This window comes from Rhinopithecus bieti, unplaced genomic scaffold (assembly GCF_001698545.2).
Source record: "Rhinopithecus bieti isolate Rb0 unplaced genomic scaffold, ASM169854v2 scaffold_20098, whole genome shotgun sequence".
In the NCBI taxonomy this organism is placed as follows: Eukaryota; Metazoa; Chordata; class Mammalia; order Primates; family Cercopithecidae; genus Rhinopithecus; species Rhinopithecus bieti.
In genome coordinates, this window is record NW_016810571.1 from 2,038,591 (window position 1) to 2,059,847 (window position 21,257).

A 21,257-nucleotide genomic window follows, 5' to 3' on the forward strand; every position below is an offset into this window, starting at 1 on the left:
AAGACCATCCTGGCTAACACGGTGAAACCCTGTCTCTACTAAAATACAAAAAATTAGCTGGGCATGGTGGCGGGTGCCTGTAGTCCCAGCTACTCGGAAGGCTGAGGCAGGAGAATGGCGTGAACCCGGGAGGCAGAGCTCCCAGGGGGCCCAGATCCCGCCACTGCCCCCCGCCCTGGGGGTCCACCCCAAAAAAAAAAAAAAAAAAGATAGGAGAGTGAACACGGAAGGCAAGGGTCTGCACTTTGGGTAAGGGTCATTGTGTTGGGGGGAAAGGGAAAGGTTGCTTCCTCTTCATCTCCACTGTCACAGCCCTTGTTTAGGCCCTCATCATCTCACCTGGGCTTCTTTACAATGTTTTCTGTCAAAATCATCCTCCAAGTGGCGGTCATAGGGATCAATCCAAAATACACCTCGTACACAGCAGAGTCTTGGCACATTACCATGGCACGTGAGGCTCTCCGTGACCCTTGTCTACCTCTGGAGCTTCATCACCAGCCATACAGCAACACTCATGGTAATAGCAAATAAACTAATCTTTAGTAAGCACATTCTGTGTGCCAGGCATCATGCCTATGTACATTATCTTAATCCTTACATTACCTGACAAGTTCTATATTATATGAAGAAATTAGGTTTACCCAGGTTGCACAGCCACTATTAAATGGTAAATCTGAATTTTTTTTTTTTTTTGAAACGGAGTCTCGCTCTGTCATCCAGGCTGGAGTGCAATGGCGTGATCTTAGCTCACTGCAAGCTCTGCCTCCCGGGAAGGTTCACGCCATTCTCCTGCCTCCGCCTCCCAAGTTGCTGGGACTACAGGTGCCCGCCACCACGTCCAACTAATTTGTTGTATTTTTAGTAGAGACGGGGTTTCACTGTGTATCCAGGATGGTCTCGATCTCCTGACCTCGTGATCCGCCCCTCTCGGCCTCCCAAAGTTCTGGGATTATAGGCGTGAGCCACCATGCCTGGCCTAAATCTGAAATTTAACCCTAATTTCTCTAGCTACAAGACTAGGCTCTTAATCGGTCTGCTGTGTTGAACTTCTCCTAGGTACTCCAGCATTTCATCAAAATTCTGCCTCCTACGCATTTATTCATGCTTCCTCTGTCTGGAGTGCTTGTCCCTCCTACCGTATACCCTTAACCATCTAGCCCTGCTCAGCCTTTAAGCTTCCCTTAAAGAGTACTTGAGGAAAATCGTCCTTGCCCTTTTCTGTCTCCCTACCTGGGTTCAGAGCCCATTCTCTGGACTCCCATAATCCTTTGCACAATTCTGTCCTCCTACTGCACATGTGATTATAATTAGCCAGGTTCTCTTATCTCAGTCCTTCTAGTGGATTAGGAGTTGGCAGACATTTTCCGCAGAGTAAGACAGTGAACATTCTATGCTTTGTGGGCTATGCGGTCTCTGTTGCAACTACCCAGCTCTGCTGTTGTGTAAAAGCAGCCATAGCAATACTTAGGCAAATGGGTGTAGCTGAATTCCAATAAAACTTTGTTTATGGACACTGAAATTTGACTTTCATATAATTTTCACATGCCACAAGTACTCTTCTTTTAACTTACTTTCCCAATTATTAAGGAGATATAAAAAGACAGTGGCTTGTGGGTCTTAAAAACAGGTGCAGGCTGGATTTGGCCCATTAGCTGTAGTTTGCCAACACCTGCATACTGCATAGAGTAAGAACTTCTTGAAAGCAGGTTCTGAATCTGACTGACTTTTGTATCCGCGTTGTATGGTGTGTAGTAGACACTAAGGAAATTGTATGGACTGAATAATGAGCCTAAAGAGGAGCATTGAGAGAATGTAGAATTAGGAGAACCCCTTTTAAGTAGTGTGTTCAAGTCAGGGCAGGACTGTTTTCAAAAGGAGGGGAACATTCTAGGCATTTATCCTGTAACAATAATTGCACACATATGCAGATACATGTTTAGGGATGTTTGTCATATAGAATGATGAACAATAACCTACCTGTTCATCTCTACGGGATTGGTTTTATGGTATATCCGTTAAGTGGAATATGCTGCAGTCGATAAAAACTGCAGGTGCCACAGTTGCTTCCAACAGAAACCAATTCAAAAAAGCCACCTGTAGGGTGAACACTGCCATTTCCTAATCTGGGGTCTTCTCATGCAGCCATGGCCTCAGGCAATGCAGGTGAGGCAATGCAGACTCCTGACATTTAGTTTCTTACTCTGACTACAGCCACACACACAGGAACCCAGGTGTAGCAGTGCCCAGGAAGCTCTGAAAACTCAGGCTTGGTATACAGCTCCTTTTGCAATGCATGTAAAATACTTAACATGTATAGCCCATTCTTCATAAAGGTTAGCCATCAAGAGAAGACTATCTTTTATTCTTATAATTATAGATAATATATGCTATCTTAATGCTGTGGGGATAGTAATGGTTATCATTATTGGTATGTAGTTTTCTTTTAAAGGTCTGAGAATCACAGGTAGCTTACCATTGGTTAAATGAACTGTAACTGGATGGTCATTATGACCCAAGTGTGAAGGACTAGGACTAGTAGATACTTAATATGAATGACAGGGAATCCTCACTGTGCGTAACACTCAGAGTGTTGTGAGTGAGATGACTATAGTAATGTGAAAGGAATGGGAAAGAAAAAAGTAAATAATCATACTGGAAAACGTCATTGTGTTTAGGAATATCAAGACATTGTAAAAAAATTAAAAGTAGATAGTCTGTAGTATAGGATACAGGGAAAGGAAACGTATGTCAAAGTTTTTTTGAAAATTAAAGGGAACACAACTTACCAGATGTCCCAAACTTACAGGGATAAATTCTACATTTCTCAAATAGTTCAGAATAAATTTTCTTTCATTTTTAACCTATACTTCTTAGCAAATCATACTAGATGACTTGTAAAAGTACAATAAAATAGAATGCTACTTATTCGTCTTTTTAGCACTAGTGTTTATTTTTTTCTAACATTTATAGAACACATATCTAGTACAACACACTCTACAAAGAGCTATGATTCATACAGACATTAGTAAGAAATGATTCCTGTCACTCAAATCTAGTCAGACCAGGAATTTCTGAAATCTGTTGTTTATGTTTCTCTTGAAAAAAGGTTTCATGGTCAAATAAATTTGGGGAACACTGCCTAAAGTAAGGTTAATTAGGTTTCTTCACTTTGGGATTTCTCAGAGATTTTATTGTACTAATATGGTTTGACCATAGAGTCATTCTTCCTGGAGCAACTCCAGGGACAGTAAGGGAACATAGCTGGGGAAATACTGACTTCAGCCTTCCATTGAATTATTGTTTCATCTGTTGATTTGATTCTAGCCCATTTAGTCAAAGATGTTCTTAAATAATAACCTGATCAGCACATTTTTTGAGTATTCTGTTTTAGCAAAAAAGGAGACTAGTAAGAGACATTAATAACAAATTTAAGAACATACTGTACAGTTTGTCAAGGCTTTGGAAAATTAGTTTTGATAATCCCTTGGGCCTTGTCTTTTATAAACAATTAAAACTGTACTTCATTATTAGGATGACCATACCAATCTATTGTCCAAGCTAGGATGCTTTCAGAATGAAAGAGGTTTCTGTTAATGATACTGGCACCAAGATGTGAATTAGAACTATCCTGGGCAGAATAGGATGGTTACCTTCATCACAGTATATCGTCAATTTCATCTGCGATCTTAATTACGTTCGCCCTGGTTCTTGACATCAGTAGTCCATTCCTCGGGGTCAGTTGATTCTTGGTTGATTCACAGACTTTGGGTTGTGTGAAAGATTCTGAAATTATTTACAGCGCTAATGCTTCAAACCTGAAACTATACAAGCGACCCTTGAGTGACACGGGTTTGAACTGTGTGGGTCCACTTATACATGGATTTATTTCAATCAACGCAGACTGCAAGATGTGAAACTTGAATATAAAGAGGAGCCACCTTTTCTCATAGGCGGGTTCTGGAGGGCCTACTGCGGGAGTTGAGTGTGTGTGGATTTGGTTATCCACACATGGGGGATCCTAGAGCCAATCATCTGCATATGTCAAGGGACATACCACTTGTATGTTTAACAAGTGATTTTCAAAGTGGATAAAAGTAGATATTCCTGGCACCTAGTGCAAATTGTTTTCTTTTTTAATTTTTCTTCAAGAAGTGCCAGAGTATTGATTTATACTATCAAAATTAAAATGAAGTTTACTATAGAAAAAATGTTCAGTGCTAGAGCAGAAGAAAGGAATTGTTTTATAGTTAATGTTGTCTGTCTTTTTACAGTTTTTTGAGGTGCCATTTGACTCAAACATGAATAGGACAAAGAACAGACCGCTGGTTCGTGGACAAATCAGGTAAAATCATGAATACAAGTGTCTTCCACATTATAAAGCATTCATTTGCTTGTTCATCTGAGTCATTTCCCACTATTTTGCTTTGAGCTGTGAAGTGAAAATAAAATACCCACAAAGGAACAAATTAATATGGAAATGCAGTATTTTCCACCTCTAACCAAAATGTTTTATAAAGCACTTGAGATGGATGTAAGAATGGCAGGGTTTTTTTTATGGTAGTAACTTGTGTGATAGATTTTTTTTGTTAATTCTACTTTGAGACATAGACTTTCATTTGTAGTGGCTGAAGATGAAAACATTGCATTAACGCCAATGATTTTCAGACAAATCCATGTAGGGTCTCAGAAGAAGGATGTCTGAAATCTTACTTTTTCAGATAAACTGATAATGCTGTTGTATGCCAAGTAAAGCACTGTCTCCATCACTCTCCACCAATTTCAATTAAGTAGAACTAAAAGGCATATAAATATTTTAATATCACTAATGGTTAATAATTAAACATTTTACTTCCTGGAGACCTCTAAACCGGCATTTAAAAACTTTTTTTTTAACCTAATATATATTACAAGCCTAGAAGAATAAAAAGGGCCAAATGGTTTATACTGACTGTGATAAATCATTGGATTTCTGTCTTCACGTTTCTAGGGCAATGGCCCTCATGGAGCCTTAAAAATTTTATTGTGGTAACACTTGTTTGAATCAAAACGATCACCATATTTAGGTAAAAGGCAATAAAGGGGAAGCCAAACGGTATATGCCAATCAGATTCAATCTATGCAAAAAATTGATCTATAAGTGATTATGCTGGTTTTAGACACTTTCTCAATGAATTCTAATATCTTATATTAAAAAGGGCAATAGAAACCAGGATGAAAAGATATAACACCAAAAACTACATCTACTGGATATTTTATTTCCTTTTTCTGAAATAATAACACAAAGGTATATGCTGTGTTTGAGGTTTAGAAACTGTCAAAATATTTTTATTTGGGTAGATCTATTTTAGAGGGGAAAATGCAAAGTCTATAACCTATCTCAAGAGCTAAAAGCTGCTATTGCCCCTGGTAATGCTTTGGAATTTCTGTTCAGTCGTTTTTCCTCAGTGAAATTATACCCTCCTTTAGAACCAGGGAAGTGTAGGAATAGGCCCAGCAAGTAGTCTTTAAGCATAATCAGATAAAGGCTCATCATTTTAAACAGCCCATCTTTCCTTTGTCCAGCCCATCTTACTTTGTGGTGGAAGCACAACCTGTTAGTACTCAGGAGGGAGCACTGGGGCCTTAGCTGTTGTAATCGGCAACACTCTCCTTTTAAAAGGGGTTTGGATCATGATCCCAAAAGGCACAGTCCCAAATATTGAAGTCCCAAAAGATCAAAATTCCTAAAGTCTCAAATCCCTAATGTCCAAAGTCCCGAAAATTCCAATCACAGGATAGTAAAATCATGTTAGGTGGAACTATCGCTTTATTTTTATCTTTATTTAAAGCTTAAGTATGGTTTACGGAGATGCATATCGATGCCAGGTTGACAAGGGGTGAACCTGTGGACTTAATTATAGGTGTCAGCTTGACTAGATTGAAGAATACCTAGAAACCAGGGGAAGCATTATTTTGGGTGTGTCTGTGAGGGTATTTCCAGAGGAGAATAGTGTGTGAATCTGAGTAGATAGGGAAGATTTGCCCTCAGTGTTGGTGAGTAACATCCACTTGGCTGGAGGCTGGAAGAGAACAGATAAAGAGAGCGAACTGGTGTCTCTATAAGAGCTGGGACAGACTTATCTTCCTCTGCCTTAGACATCAGAACGCCAGGCTTGCTGGCCTTTGGACATACACCAGAAGCCCCCTGGGTCCTGAGGCTTTCAGCCTGAGCTGAAAAGCTCCTAGGGTCATTGACATCCTAGGGTCTTCAGCTTGCAGATGGCCTGTCGTGGGACTTCTCAGCCACCATAATTGCATGAGTCAGTTCCCCTTAACAAATCCCCTCTCATATATCTATATACACATCCTATTGGTTCTGTATCCCTGTAGAACTCTGACTAATACAGATTTGCCACTGGGGAAGCCAAAGATTATTCCTTCTTACTGTATTTCTTACAACACAATGGAAGAGATCTGTGATATTGTTCCCTCTAAAAAAGGCTATGATAAGTTAAGTGTATGAGGCTACCTAATGTGAAAGATAAACATTTTCAAGCTAATTATTATTGGTGCTTTGAAAGCAGAAAATTGCTTAATTGCAACAGCTGGCAATAAACAGACTTTCAAATGGATAGCATATACTTATAAAATTTGTAGACCACAACCACTTTCGGAATACAAGTGTAGTGAGTGTTTCGAAGATCATAGAAATGAAAATACTGGCAAAAAATACAAGAAATCTTCCCTGTCAGATTATTCTGTCATGTACAACTTCTGCCCCTTCACACATAACACCATGTTTGCCTTCAAAAAATGCCCTTCATCAGAGAATAAAAGGAATTCAACAAGCCCAGGGACCTTCTGAACCAAAGACGCTTGCTGATATTGAAGTTCCTCTAGTGTCACAAAAAACCATTAAATGGTGACCTATTCTTGATTAGTGATTTGACTGTCAAAGAAGATAGACTTCTTATATTTACCACTCAGTCTAATGTAGAAAAATCAGCACATGCTTCATGTTGGCTAATGGATGGCACTTTCAAAACTATCCCCACTTTTTTTTTTAATCAACTATATAGAATATGCCCCTGTTGGATCCACAAATTCTAGAAATTATTCCCTCCTTTATGTATTAATGACTGGAAAATGTGAAGCAGTTTATAAACACTTATTTGAAGATTTGGAAGACTTTGCAAAAGAAAATGGATTGTAATCGGATCCTCAAACACAGATACAGAGTTAGGTACAATCAAGGCATCTAAAGTGAATTTCAAGATGTTACCAATAAAGTGTATTTTTTCCATTCAGCCCAATGCATTTGGCGGAAAATTCAGATGAGCGGGTTGGCTACACGATTTGGCAACACTGAAAACCGAAAACCTCACTTTAAAAATACATTATTTGTCTGCATTGGCATTCCTTCCAACTTATGACATTCCAGGAGCTTTTAATAAATTAAAGCTGCATTTGCCTGAAGAAACCAGTAAAGTTACTGACTGGTTTGAAAATAATTATGTGCGTGTTAGGATAAGATGACACGAAATGGTGCTGCTCTTCGATCACCAGTATTGTTTCCACCAAATTTATGTTCTGTATATGGGTGCATGTGGAATGGATTTCCTTTTACCCAAAATAACATAGAAGCATGGCATAAGATGGGAAAATTTGTGTATTTATTCATCTATTTAGAGACAGAGTCTCACTCTCTTGCCCAGGCTGGAGTGCAGTGGCGTGATCTTGGCTCACTGCAACCTCTACCTCCCAGGTTCAGGTGATTCCCCTCCCTCGGCCTCCCAACTAGTTGGGACTACAGGTGTGTGCCACCACACCTGGCTAATTTTTTGGTATTTTTGTAGAGACTGGGTTTTGCCATGTTGGCCAGGCTGGTCTTGAACTCCTGACCTCAAGTGATCCGCCTGGCTTGGCCTCCCAAAGTGCTAGGATTACAGGCATGAGCCACTGTGCCCAGCCGGGAAAATTTAATAAGGAGTGCTCATGTCAGTTTATATCAAATCATAGAAGAGTTTCAAAAAGATCAGAACCACATTGAAAATGAATGTGAATGTATTCTCCAGGGAGAGCCGTGTCTTAAAAGAAAAAAAGCAGCTATTCATCGTGATGCAAGAAATCAAGATATGGGTAATGATTATGAAAGTCGGCCTGCTCTGATGGACTGTCTCTGTTCAATTGCTCATAATCTATCCCTGTAATACTCTTTCATTTGTCTAATTTTCTTTTTTAGTTTTTTTCTTTCTCTTCAGTTTTTTTCACCATTTTAAATTGTCGGCATTGTTTTTACAATTCACTATGCTATGTATTTCATCTTCACTTCATTTCCAATTCCGGAGGTATAGATTGTGTAAGGCCTTTTAGAGTTCTAATTCAATTTGTGCGTTTTTTGCAAACCTGACTCCACAAAGTGCATTATCACAAATTTGACTTTGTGTATTAGCATTGTGCATGGATGTAAAAACACTGACAGTTCCTCAACAAATGGAAAGATGTCCTTTTTATCCATCTGTGTTTGTGAAAGATAGAAGTTCTCAAGATCTTGGCTCTGGGGACTGTGTATGTGGTGATGGTGACCCATCATGGTTTTTGAGCAGTCTTGTGAAAAAAGTTGTCTGTCATGGCATTTCAGAGGAACACAGTTTTACCACTGACTGCACACCATCACCATCCATAGTGATATGGATTTATACATTTCCTTTGTTTGACCTCTTTCTTTATGAATAAGGTTTGTCTGCTTTTAACTGTTATGCCCATGTGACTGTCATTAGTATACCTGAGTGTTTATGCTTGCACAAATGAATATGTTATTACTGCCTATTTTATTGTGTAAAGTGGCTTATAAAGTGTTCTGTCATGTTTTTGTATGTTTCTCAAATTCCCTTTCAGAAATGTACAGAGATATCTTTTAAAGAATTTTTAAATTATTTTTTCCAGAATTATATTTTCAGGATTTTGATCTTTTGGGATTTTAGACTTTAAGGATTTTGATTTTTCAAGATTTCAACATTTGGGATTATGGCGTTCTGTTGAGGAAAATAAACAATGGGTTTCTAAGGCATCCCTTTGTGCAAGCCATAGACAAAATGGCAAAGAATAGATCCCAGTGAGAACCATTTAGAGTATGTGGCCTTGAGGCAAGTGAGGAACAAGAAGCCATTGGCCAGACATTATAGCCCAAAGATGTATCTCTAGCTATTCAGCTAGATCCAGAGATTAAACTGAGTCAGTGAAAGAAAGAAGAGAAGGTGTCATTGTTATGTGTATATCAGGTGATTAGGATCAAAGAGATCACGTAGGGATAGTGTTCTCCCACATAGCATGATTGTAAAATGGGCTGAAGGTCAAATGGGTTTGCCCAGGACAGTCCTGGTTTGCCCCCACAGAATTATTGATAACGTCCTGTTTCCCTTTCAACAATGCCCAGTTTGTATGATAACGGTAATGCCACCCTGTACAGAGGGAAATATGATTGTGATGCTCACAGAATTTCCTTATTTCTGAGGCTGTTTCATGCAAATTGGCATTGCTTATTTTGCTTAGAAGAGAAAAACATATAAATGTAAAGTATAATGTATCTAAATTATTATAGTTTCCAGGTATGCAGGCATACCTCATTTTATTGCACTTTGCTTTATTGTGCTTCACAGATACTACATTTTTTACAAATTGAAGGTCTGTGGCAAGCCTGCAGCAAACAAGTCTGTTGGTGCCATTTTTCCAGCAGCACATGGTCACTTTGTGTCTCTGTGTCACACTTTCATAATTCATACAATACTTCAAGCTTTTTGTTATTATTATATCTGGCATGGTGATCTGTGATCAGTTGTGTTTGATGTTACTGTTGTCATTGTTTTGGGACACCACCAACTGTGCCGATAGAAGACAGCAAACTTAATCGATAAGTGGTTGTGTGTGTTTTGACTGCTCCACCAACTGGCAGTTTCCCCATCTCTCCCCCGCTCTTTGGACCTCCTTATTCCCTGAGAACCAACAATATTGAAATTAGCCCAATTAATAACCCTATAATAGCCTTGTGTGTGCAGGTGAAAGGAAAAATTGCATGTCTCTCACTTTAAGTCAAAAGCTAGAAATGATTAAGCTTAATGAGGAAGGTGGCATGTTGAAAGCTGAGATAGGCTGAAGGCTAGGCCTTTGGCACCAAACAGCCAAGTTGTGAATGTAAAGGACAAGTTATTAGAGGAAATTAAAAGTGCTACTTCAGTGAATACAGAAATGATAAGAAAGTGAAACAGTCTTATTGCTGATATGAAGAATGTTTTAGTGATCTGGCTAGATCTAAGCAGCCACAGCATTACCTCACACGAAGGCCTAATCCAAAGCAAGGCCCTAACTCTCTTCAGTTTTATGAAGGCTGAGAGAGGTGAGGAAACTGCAGAAGAAACGTTTGAAACTGGCAGGGATTGGTTCATGAGGTTTAAGAAAATAAGCCAGCTTCAAAACAGAAAGTGCAAGGTGAAGCAGCAAGTGCTAATGGAGAAGCTACAGCAAGTTATCCAGTATTTCTAGCTATAAGTTCATTGATGAACATGGCCACACTAAACAATAGAGTTTTCATATAGACAAAACAACCCTCTATTGGAAGAAGATGCCATCTAGGACTTCGATAGCTAGAGGGGAGAAGTTAATGCCTGGCTTCAAAACTTCAAAGGATAGGCTAACTCTCTCATTAGAGGCTAAGACTGATACTATCTTTAGGTTGAAGCCAATGCTCATTTACCATTCCAAAAATCCTAAGACTCTTAAGAATTACACTAAATCTACTCTGCCTGTACTCTATAAATGGAAAAACAAAGCCTGGATACCAGTACATCTGTTTACAACATGGTTTACTGAATATTTTGAAACCTATTGCTCAGAGGAAAAGATTGCCTGCAAAATATTACTGCTTATTGACAATGCACCTGGTCACCCAAGAGCTCTGATGGAGATACACAAGGAAACTAATGTTTTCATGCCTGCCAACACAACATCCATTCTGCAGCCCATGGATCAAAGAGTCATTTCGCGTTTTTTTTTTTTTTTTTTTTTTTTTGAGACAGTCTCCCTCTGTCACTCAGGCTGGAGTACAGTGGTGTGATCTCTGCTCACTACAACCTCCACCTCCCCGGTTCAAGCAATTCTCCTGCCTCAGCCTCCTGAGTAGCTGGGATTACAGGCATGCACCACCACCCCTGGCTAATTTGTGTGTGTGTGTCTGTATTTTTAGTAGAGATGGGGTTTCACCATGTGGTCAGGCTGGTCTCGAACTCTGGACCTTGTGATCTGCCCGCCTCAGCCTCCCAAAGTGCTGGGATTACAACCATAATTGACTTTTTAGTTTTATTTAAGAAATACATTTTGTAAGGCTGTTCCCATAGATCGTGATTCCTCTGATGGATCTGGGAAAAGCAAATTGAAAACCGACTGGAAAGGATTCACCATTCTACATGCCATGAAAAACATTCATGATTCAGGAAGGAGGTTAAAATGTCAACATTAACAGGGGTCTGAAAAAATTGCTTCCAACTCTAATGTATGACATTGGGGAGTTTAATACTTCAGTGGAGGCAGATATGAAAGAAATAGCAAGAGAATGAGAATTAGAAGTAGACCCTAAAGATGTGACTGGATTGCTGCAATCTCATGATAAAACTTGAACACATGAAGAATTGCTTCTTATGGATGAGTAAAGAAAGTGGTTTCTTGAGACCTAATGTATTTCTGACGAAGATGCTGTGAACATTGTTGAAATGAAAACAAAAGATTTAAAATTTTATATTAACTTGGTAGATAAAACAGTGTCAGAGTTTGAGAGGACTAACTCCAATTTTGAAAGAAGTTCTACTGTGGGTAAATTGCTATCAAATAGCATTGCATTCTGTAGAAAACTCTTTCATGAAATGGAGAGTCAATCAGTTGGGCAGTGTGTTAGTTCATTTTCACACTGATATAAAGAACTACTGAGACTGGGCCATTTATAAAGAAAAGAGATTTAATTAACTCACAGTTCCACATGGCTGGGGAGGCCTCAGGAAATTTACAGTCATAGTAGAAGATCAAGCAGAAGCAAGCACCTTCCTACATGGTAGCAGGAGAGAGAAAGAGCAAAGGGAGAACTGCCACAAACTTTTAAACCATCAGATCTTGTGAGAACTCCATGTCATGAGAACAGCATAGGGGAAACCACACCCATGATCCAACCACCACCTCCCAGCAGGTCCCTCCCTCGAAATGTGAGAATTACAATTTGAGATGAGATTTGGCAGGGACACAGAGCCAAACCGTATCATTCTGCCCCGGCTCCTCCCAAATCTCATGTCCTTCTCACATTTCAATACACAATCATGCCTTCCCAACAGTCCCTCAAACTCCTAACTCATTCCAGCATTAACTTAAAAGTCCAAGTCCAAAGTCCCATCTGAGACAAGGGAAATCCCTTTCACCTATGAGCCTATAAAATCAAAAGCAAGTTACCCACAAGATACAATGAGGGTACAGGCATTGGCTAAATGCTCCCATTCCAAGTGGGAGAAATTGGCCAAAACAAAGGGGCTGCAGGCCCCATGCATGTCCGAAACCCAAAAGGACAATCATTAAATCTTGAAGCTCCAAAATAATCTCCTTTGACTCCATGTCTCACATCCAGGGCACACTGATGCAAGAGTTGGGCTCCCAAGGCCTTGGGCAGTTCTGCTTCTGTGGCTCTACAGGGTACAGCCCTCATGACTGCTTTCACGGGCTACCCTTGAGTGCCTGTGGCTTTTCCAGGCACATGGTGCAAGCTGTCAGTGGATCTACCATTCTGAGGTCTGGAGGATAGTAGCTGTCCTCTCACAGCTCCACTAGGCAGTGCTCCAGTGAGGACTTTGTATGGAGGCTCTGCCCTGACAGAGGTTCTCCATGAGGGCTCAGCCCTTGCATGCAGCAGACTTCTGCCTGGACATCCAGGCATTTCCATACCCTGAAATCTAGGCAGAGGCTCCCGAAGCCCAACTCTTGTCTTCTGTGCACCTGCAGGCCCAACACCATGTGGAAGCAACCAAGGCTTGGGGCTTGCACCTTCTGAAGCCATAGCTTGAGCTATACCTTGGCTCTTTTTAGCCACAGCTGGAGCTGGAATGGCTGGGACACAGGGCTGTACAGAAGCTATACAGAGCAGCAGGGCCCTGGCCTCAGCCCATGAAGCCATTTTTCACTCCTATGCCTCTGGGCCTGCGATGGGAGGGGCTACAGCAAAGATCTCTGGAATACTCTGGAGAGATTTTTCCTATTCTCTTGGCAATTAACATTCTGCTCTTCATTCTTATGCAAATTTCTGCAGGCAGCTTGAATTTCTCTGCAGAAAATGGGTTTTTCTTTTCTACCACATGGTCAGTCTGTAAATCTTTCAAACTTTTACATTCTGCCTACCTTTTAAATGTAAGTTCCAACTTCAGACCATCTATTTGTGAATGCATATGACTGTACACCTTCAGAAAAAATCAGGTCACCTCTTGAATGCTTTGCTGCTTAGAAATTTCTTCTGCCAGATATCCTAAATCATCTCTCTCAAGTTCAAAGTTCCACAGATCTCTAGGGCAGGGGCATAATGTCTCTTTGCTAAAGCATTGCAAGAGTGACCTTTACTCTAATTCCCAATAATTTCCTTGTCTCCATCGGAGACCACCTTAGCCTGGACTTCATTGTCCATATCACTGTCAGCATTTTGGTTAAAACCATTCAACAAGTCTCCAGGAAGTTCCAAACATTCCCACATCTTCCTGTCCTTTTCTGAGCCCTTCAAACTTTTCCAACCTCTGCCCACTACCCAGCTCCAAAGTCGCTTCCACATTTTCAGGTATCTTCATAACAGCACCCCACTCCTGGTACCAATTTTCTGTATTAGTCCATTTTCACACTGCTATAAAGAACTACCTGAGACTGGGTCGTTTATAAAGAAAAGACATTTAACTGACTCACAGTTCCACATGGCTGGGGAGGCCATATGGACAAACAAACTGACTTCTTTGAACATTTCTGGCAAATCGTTCTGGCTATAATGATTATTGTAATGAGGGAGTTAGATTTAGAGCCTCCTTTTATTCTCTGGCAAAGAACACACCTTAGAGTTCATATGTCGCATATTAGGGACTCACATTGAAGGGTGAATCCTTTGGTTTGGATGTGGTTTGTTTGTCCTCACCAAAACTTGTGTTGAAAGTTGATCCCTGATGTTTTGGTGTTGAGAGGTAGGGCCTAGTGGGAGGTGTTTGGGTTATGGGATCAGATTCTTCATGAATGGCTTGGTGCTATTGTCATGGTGAATTCGTTCTTGCTCTCAGGAGACTGGATTAGTTCTCATGGGAATGGGCTAGTCTCTGAGAGAGTGGGTTGCCATAAAGCAGGAAGCCCTCAGGTTTTCCCATTTGTACATGTCTACTTCCCTGTTGACCTTCTTTGCTATATTTTGATGCTATGTGAAAGCTCTCACCAGAAGCCAGAGCCATGCCCTTGAACTTCACAGCCTACAGAACAGTGAGCTAAGTAACTTCTTTTTTTTTTTTATAAATTACCCAGTCTCAGGTATTGTTTTATAGCAACATGAAATGGACTAATATAGTGAGTAAACCCACTTTACAAGTTGAGTCTGCAAACTCAGTCATGCAATTAAGGAAAATGTCAGAGAAGTTTAACCTCTTAATAGAAAGATTAAATATTACCCAGTTTTAACTTGGTGACTGGAAAAAGCCAATTAGCAATTTTACAAATTTTTATGTAATAAATAACATGTCAGTCTTCAGGTATTCTTCATATGATGATCATGGTCTAATGAAAAATGTTACTTAACTGACTCTAAGCATGACAAGTCATTTAATTAATCTTTCCACATTACTGCTTCCTCATGTGTAAAGAGCAATCGTAATTGCTAACCGAGGCCAGGTGCATGGTTCACACCTGTAATTTCAACACTTTGGGAGGCAAAGGTGGGCAGATCACTTGAGGCCAGGAGTTTGAGACCAGCCTGAGCAACATAGTGGGACCCTGTCTTTACAAAAAAAAAAATTAAAATTAGCTGTGCATGGCGGCACGCTCCTGTCATCACAGCTACTTGGAGACTGAGGCAGGAGAATTGCTTGAGCTCTGGATTTGGAGGTTCCAGTGAACTATGATTGCACCACTGCACTCCAGCCTGGGGAACAGAATGAGACCCTATCTCAGGGAAAAGAAAAATCCTAACCTGTTCATCTCATAACATTATTATGGATATAATAATAAGATCACTAAAATCATGTAAATAAAAGTACGTTGTTAGGGAAGAGGTTTAAAACTATAGAGAAATGTTGAGTTGTTTACAGAATTTGAATTTTTTAAATTTGCTTTAAAATATGCCTGTCAGCTAATAACATAAAAAAGAAATTCACGTTATTTTCAAAGGATGGGGAGGGGTAAGCAAAAACACTTGCTGAATAAGTGAACTCAGAATGAAAACTGTGTGTTTCCAGTATGATTAAGTTGGTAGGCAAAAACACTCAGTGGAAAGTAGAATGACGGGTTATTGAAACTTTCCCTCATACTGTCATCATCAGAACACTTTTGTGGAGAGTGTTGTCTATGTAGAAAAGGGTGCTAGTTCCTAAGGTTGCAGAGAGGTAAATAACATGGTCTTCATTCTCTTGGAATCACGTCGAGGAGATGGCAACACACGTGCATTAAAAGGACACTAAGTGTTGTCAAAGGTACATTTCACTCAACAAATGTGTTTTTTTAATGCACATGCAAGCCAGGCATGGTGTCTTGTGGGATTCTGAGTCATGAAGCATCTCATGTGTGTAATGTGCTGAATACCACAGACAGGCCCACTGTGACGTGGGAGCACAAAGAGGAGTATCTACCTCAAACTGAGGAGGCCAAGGATTACTTCTCAGGGAATGAGTCTTGAAGCTGAGAACCAGAGGATGAGTAAGAAATAAGTCATTCTGCCTGTTCCCTGCTGAGCTCTTGTTTCTGTTCCTTCCTCCTCTACCTACTCTAGTTTGGTGGTCCTTAACCTCCTTCTCACTCACTTCCCTGCATTTACTACAGTCCACACTGTCTGTACCTCCAGCCCAGATTGCTTTTCTGAGCCTAGTTCCTTTGAAAATCTATTAGGCTGCCCCTGCAGGCAGCTCACATTTTGTGTTTTACCCCAATTCACTTTCGTTCCCAAATCTTTTTCCTTAATACCTTAATTTATGTTCCAAAGTCAGGCACCTATAAAGCCATCCTAGACACTCTTTTTGTTATCCCCTTCATCTGATTACTCAACAAATTGTGTCTTTTCAACCCCCTGGTTTACCCTGGAATCTATGCCCTCTCACCTCAGTGCTTTAGCTTCAAACCATCATCAGTTTTGCATGGGTTATTACAGCACATCCCAGCTGATTTCTCTGCCTTCTTCCTAACCCTCCTTCATCTGTCTTCCACTCAGCTGGCAGATAGGTCTCCCATAAGTGATCAGTCACTTTTTCACCAAACATATTCAACACAAAACACATATCTTTGCTGTGGTGAAAAGTACTACAATAAACGTGAGTACAGGTATCTTTTTTATTTATATTGATTTATTTCCTTTTGGGTAGATAGTAGTGGGATTGCTGGATCAAATGGTAGTTCTATTTTTAGTTCTTTGGGAGATCGCCATACTATTTTCCATAGAGGCTATACTAATTTACATGCCCATCAACAGTGTGTAAGAGTTCCCTTTTCTCTGCATCCTCATCAACATCTTCATTTTTTGTCTTTTTATAATAACAATAGCTATTCTGACTGGGGTAAAATGATATCTTATTGTGGTTTTAATTTGCATTCCTCTGATGATTAGTGATGTTGAGCATTTTCTTGTATACGTTTTGGCTATTCGTATGTCTTCTTTTTTTCTTTTTCTTTTTTTGTTTGAGACAGGTCCTGCTCTGTTACCCAGGCTGGAGTGCAGTGGCAGGACTATGGCTCACTGCACCCTCAACCTCCGGAACTCGTGATCCTCCCACCTCAGCCTCCCAAGTAGCTGGAATTACAGGTGCCAGTCGCTGGGCCTAGGTAATTTTTTTTACTTTCTGTGGCTAGTCTCGAACTCCTGGGCTCAAGCGTTTCTCCAGCCTCAGCCTCCTGAAGTGCTGGGATTACAAGTGCGAGCCAGCATACCCAGCTAATTTTTTTTTTTAATTTTTTGTAGACACAGGGTCTCACTATGTCGCCCAGGCTGGTCTCAAACTCCTGGCCTCAAGTGATCTTTCCGTCTTGGCCTCCCGAAGTGCTGGGATTACAGGCATGAGCCACCATGTATGTCTTCTTTCAAAAAATGTCATGTCATTTGCCCACATTTCCATGGCATTATTTGTTTGTTTGTTTTTACTATTGAACTGTTTGAATTCCTTGTACTTTCTGGGTATTAACACTCTGTCGCATGAACAGTTTTAGGCACCATTGTCAATACTGTATTACAGAGGTGAACAAAACAGACAAAAATTCTTGCCGTCGTGGAGCTTGCATGCTAGCCATTATCTCTGGCAGGTAGCTAATGCTTAAAAATGGATGGATGGACAGGTGGATGGATGATAGAGAAAGAAATGACCTTCCAGGTGGCAGAAATACAGAAGTAAAGATACCAAAGAAGGAATACATGGCATCTGCTGTCAAGGTGATGAGAAGGCTATTAGGACAGGAGTGGAGAATGAGTAAAGAGACAAAATGAACATCAAGATAGAGAGACAGGCTGTAGACCTTGACAGACAAATAGGTTTTGGATAGGTAGAGAATAAAGCAAAGACCATATCAGGCAAGATGAACATGGTGAGCAAAGGTGCAAAGACAGGAGTGCAAAATATATGTGTAAGGATAAAAACAGGCAACCCGGCCAGCTGTGGAGGGAAGAGTGTGTATAGGAGAATTGTGAGGAAGCTAAACTGGGAAGAGGTTAAGGAAAATGTACGGACCAGACTACACTGTGAGGGCTGTTCTGTAGGAATTGGACCTTGGTCCGTGTTGTTCTGGAGCTCCTAACTAGTACATAATAAGGCAAGAGAGAGAAAGAAAAGTCACATACATTGGAAAGAAATGAAATTCTTTTCACAATGTGATTGTTTACATGGAAAATTCAAAGGAATCTACAGAAAAGCTACCAGCAGTAATTAGTAAATCTAGCACGGGTGAAGGATACAAGGTCAGTATACCAAAATCAGCTGTGGAATTCCACTTCCAGCAATGGCAACATGGGCTGCTCCCCAGTGAAACTGGACTCGGCAGAGGACTCTTCGATAAAACACAAAAGCCACAAACCACGCAAGAAAAGTAGATAAACTCTACTTCATCAAAATTAAAAACTTCTGCTCTTCAGAAGACACTTAAAATGAAAATAAAAGCCACAGAGTAGGAGATAACATTTGTAAAATACAGACATGGTAAAGAACTCATGTACAGAATACAGAAAGAAGTCTTAAACTCTTTAAGAAAACCACCTTAAAAGTAGACAGAAGGGGCTGGGCACAGTGACTCACGCCTGTAATCCTAGCCCTTTAGGAGGCCGAAGCAGGAGGACTGCTTGAGCCCAGGAGTTTGAGACCACTCTGTGCAATATAGTGAGAACTCATCTTTATAAAAATTTTTTTTAAAAATTAGACAGGTATGGTGGCATGTGCCTGTAGTCCCAACTACTTGGGAGGCTGAGGAGGGAGGATCACTCGAGCCCAGGAAGCAGACATTGCAGTCAGCTAAGATCACGCTGCTGCACTCTAGTCTAGGTGACAGAGCAAGACCCTGTCTCAAAAAAAAAAAAAAAAAAAAAGTGCGTAAAAGATTTAAGTAGGCCCTACTCCAAAGATGAAATACAGATGTTAAATAAGCAAAAGATTTTCAGCGTTAGTAATCATTAGGGGAAATGCAAATTAAAAACACAGTGAGATACCACTACACGCTGATTAGCATAATTAACAGTTATTAAAAACAACAATACAGTGCTGACAAGGGTGTGGAATACCTGAAGCTCTCATATGTTGCTAGTGTGAATGCAGAATGGTACAATCAATTCAGAGAACAGTGTGGCAGATTTCAATAAATTTAAACAAAATTTACCATACAATCCCACTCCTGTGTATGTATGGACACATGTCCGTACAAAGATCTGTACATGAATATTAGCTTAAATATCACTAAAGACAACCTACACATCCCTCAGCTGGTGAATGGATAAACAAATTATGGCCGAAATACTACTCAGAAATAAAAAGGAACAAACCACTGGTACACGCAGTGACACGGGTGTGTTTCAAAAGCACTATGTTCAGTGAAAGAAGACAGAGGCAAAAGACGACGTGCCACGTGATGCCATTTGTGTGACATTTCAGAAAGCCAAAACTAGGCACAGAAGTAAGGTCAGTGGTTACCAGGAACTAGGGGGTGACAGGAGGGAACTGGCTACAGGGGGGCATAAGAAACTTTTTGAAAAGATAAATTTATATGTTCTATATCTTGATTGTGGTAGTGTTTTTTTGGTTTTTTTTTTTTTTTAACTCAGAACTAACTGTACACTTGAAATTGGTAAATTTGTGTATGAAAAATTAGAGTCTGTTTTAGACTAGATTTTCAGAGCACTTGGTTTTTCCTTGGGGAATAGAATGCTATAGGTTGTAGAACATAAGATTTTGGGGTCCGACTGCCTGGAATCAAAACCTGGCTCCTCTGCCTGCTTCACCATGCAACCCTGACCATATTACTTAACTTCTCTGAGGCTCTGTTTCCTCACCTATAAAATGAGGATCGTGCCTTCCACCTCACAAAGTTATGTGAGAAAACGACTGTTCTCATAAAGCCATCAGTAAATGATACTGTTGTCATCATTGTTACTACTTTTATCAGAACTGTGTCCTGAGCATCTCTGGATGTAACGCTGTGTGCTAAATGCTGGAATGTGACCAGCGTGACCTGATCCCTGCCTTCATTTCAGTCCGGTGGGGAAGGTAGAGCATCAGCCAGTGAACAGATGAACTCTAAAACATCATTCTAGGTGGGCACCAATGGTACCAAGGAAAGAGACAGAATGATAATACAGAACAACTGGGAGAGAGCACTCCAGAGCAGGAAGGCACTGGGAGGGAGAGGACTGGAGTTGAGACCTGAAGGAGAGTGATGCGGAGATCTGGGGGAACACATGGTGGCTAGAGTGGGCTTGTACCTGACACTATAAATAGAAAGGCCAGTGTGGTGAGAGCATAATGAACAAGGGGCAGGGTGGCACAAGATGAAGTCAGAAGGCCTGTAACGCCGTGTGCAGTGGGAGAAGCCAGAAGTGAGTTGTACAAATGGGACTGGTGTGACCAGATTTAGGTTAAAAGAACCCCTTAGCTGCCTGGGTAAAATAGACCATAGAATCCCAGGAGAGAGACTTGGGACAGCTCCTGGCATAACTTGATAGCTTGGATCAGGGTGGTCACAGCAGAAGTTCTGCTGTGACTCAGCTCAGAATTCAGGCTGGCTACCATTGCCTTTCTTCTCTGAAATGCTCCCGTCTCTATTGCCTATGTGTATCTTCACCTTTGTTACAGTGCTATAGCTCTGTCTACCTGTAATTCATTATAAGGGAGAGGAGCAAAGGAGACACTAGAACATAATCCCAGAGAAGGTGCCACTCCTCTGTTCAGTCAAATCCTCACAGCCATCAGCAACAGAAATACATTTCTGTTTAGCCAGGCTGCCGATGCTTGTATTGTGAAGACAGAACAGAGTAAACCCCGCAGGGAAACTGAACCCCATAGAATTCTCCACCTCTCCTCTACTGAGAGTCTTCTTAAAGGCAGAATGGTTTGAATGCCCAGCCATCTAAATATAGTCTTTTCTTTGTTCCCCCTTTTAATGTAACTCAAACCCTAGTGAGCACAGTCATTATTTTCCAGAATTGTACATACATAACCTTCCGTGTACTTTATGGATGAGTTCAGGGGATTTTAAAGGATAATTTTGAATATAATATAGTTTCACCTTAGGGCTGACCTAAATAAACGGAATAAACTGCAGCTCCACTGTTTCAAGAAACTGAAAATGCATCTGGTCCTATTACAGCTTTGAGTGCCAGTCTTGGTGCTGCTTGCCTGTTTGTTACTGAGCTCCCTTTTGTCTATGTTGTTTCAAACAATGGAAAAAGTGACCTTGAATATATTTAATAAACAAGGAACAGTAAGATAATGGACTGTTTTGAAATAGTTCCAGTAAAACCCTTTACGTTTTAAGCAACATAGAAATTTTCTATATATATATAT

At 40.5% G+C, this 21,257-nt stretch overlaps 1 protein-coding gene across 3 annotated transcripts in view; it reads left to right on the plus strand.

Annotated features, from left to right (window-relative positions):
* The window catches only part of COX10 (cytochrome c oxidase assembly factor heme A:farnesyltransferase COX10), a 145,269-nt gene that overhangs the window by 91,130 nt on the left and 32,882 nt on the right, over positions 1-21,257 (plus strand). For all 3 annotated transcript variants that reach the window (XR_001889263.1, XM_017892390.1, XM_017892391.1), the window contains exon 5: positions 4,272-4,342. Coding sequence is in view for 2 of the 3 variants with exons in the window: in XM_017892390.1 (XP_017747879.1) it covers positions 4,272-4,342 (71 nt within the window). In the remaining variant the exon portion in view is untranslated. The remainder of the gene's footprint in view (positions 1-4,271; positions 4,343-21,257) is intronic.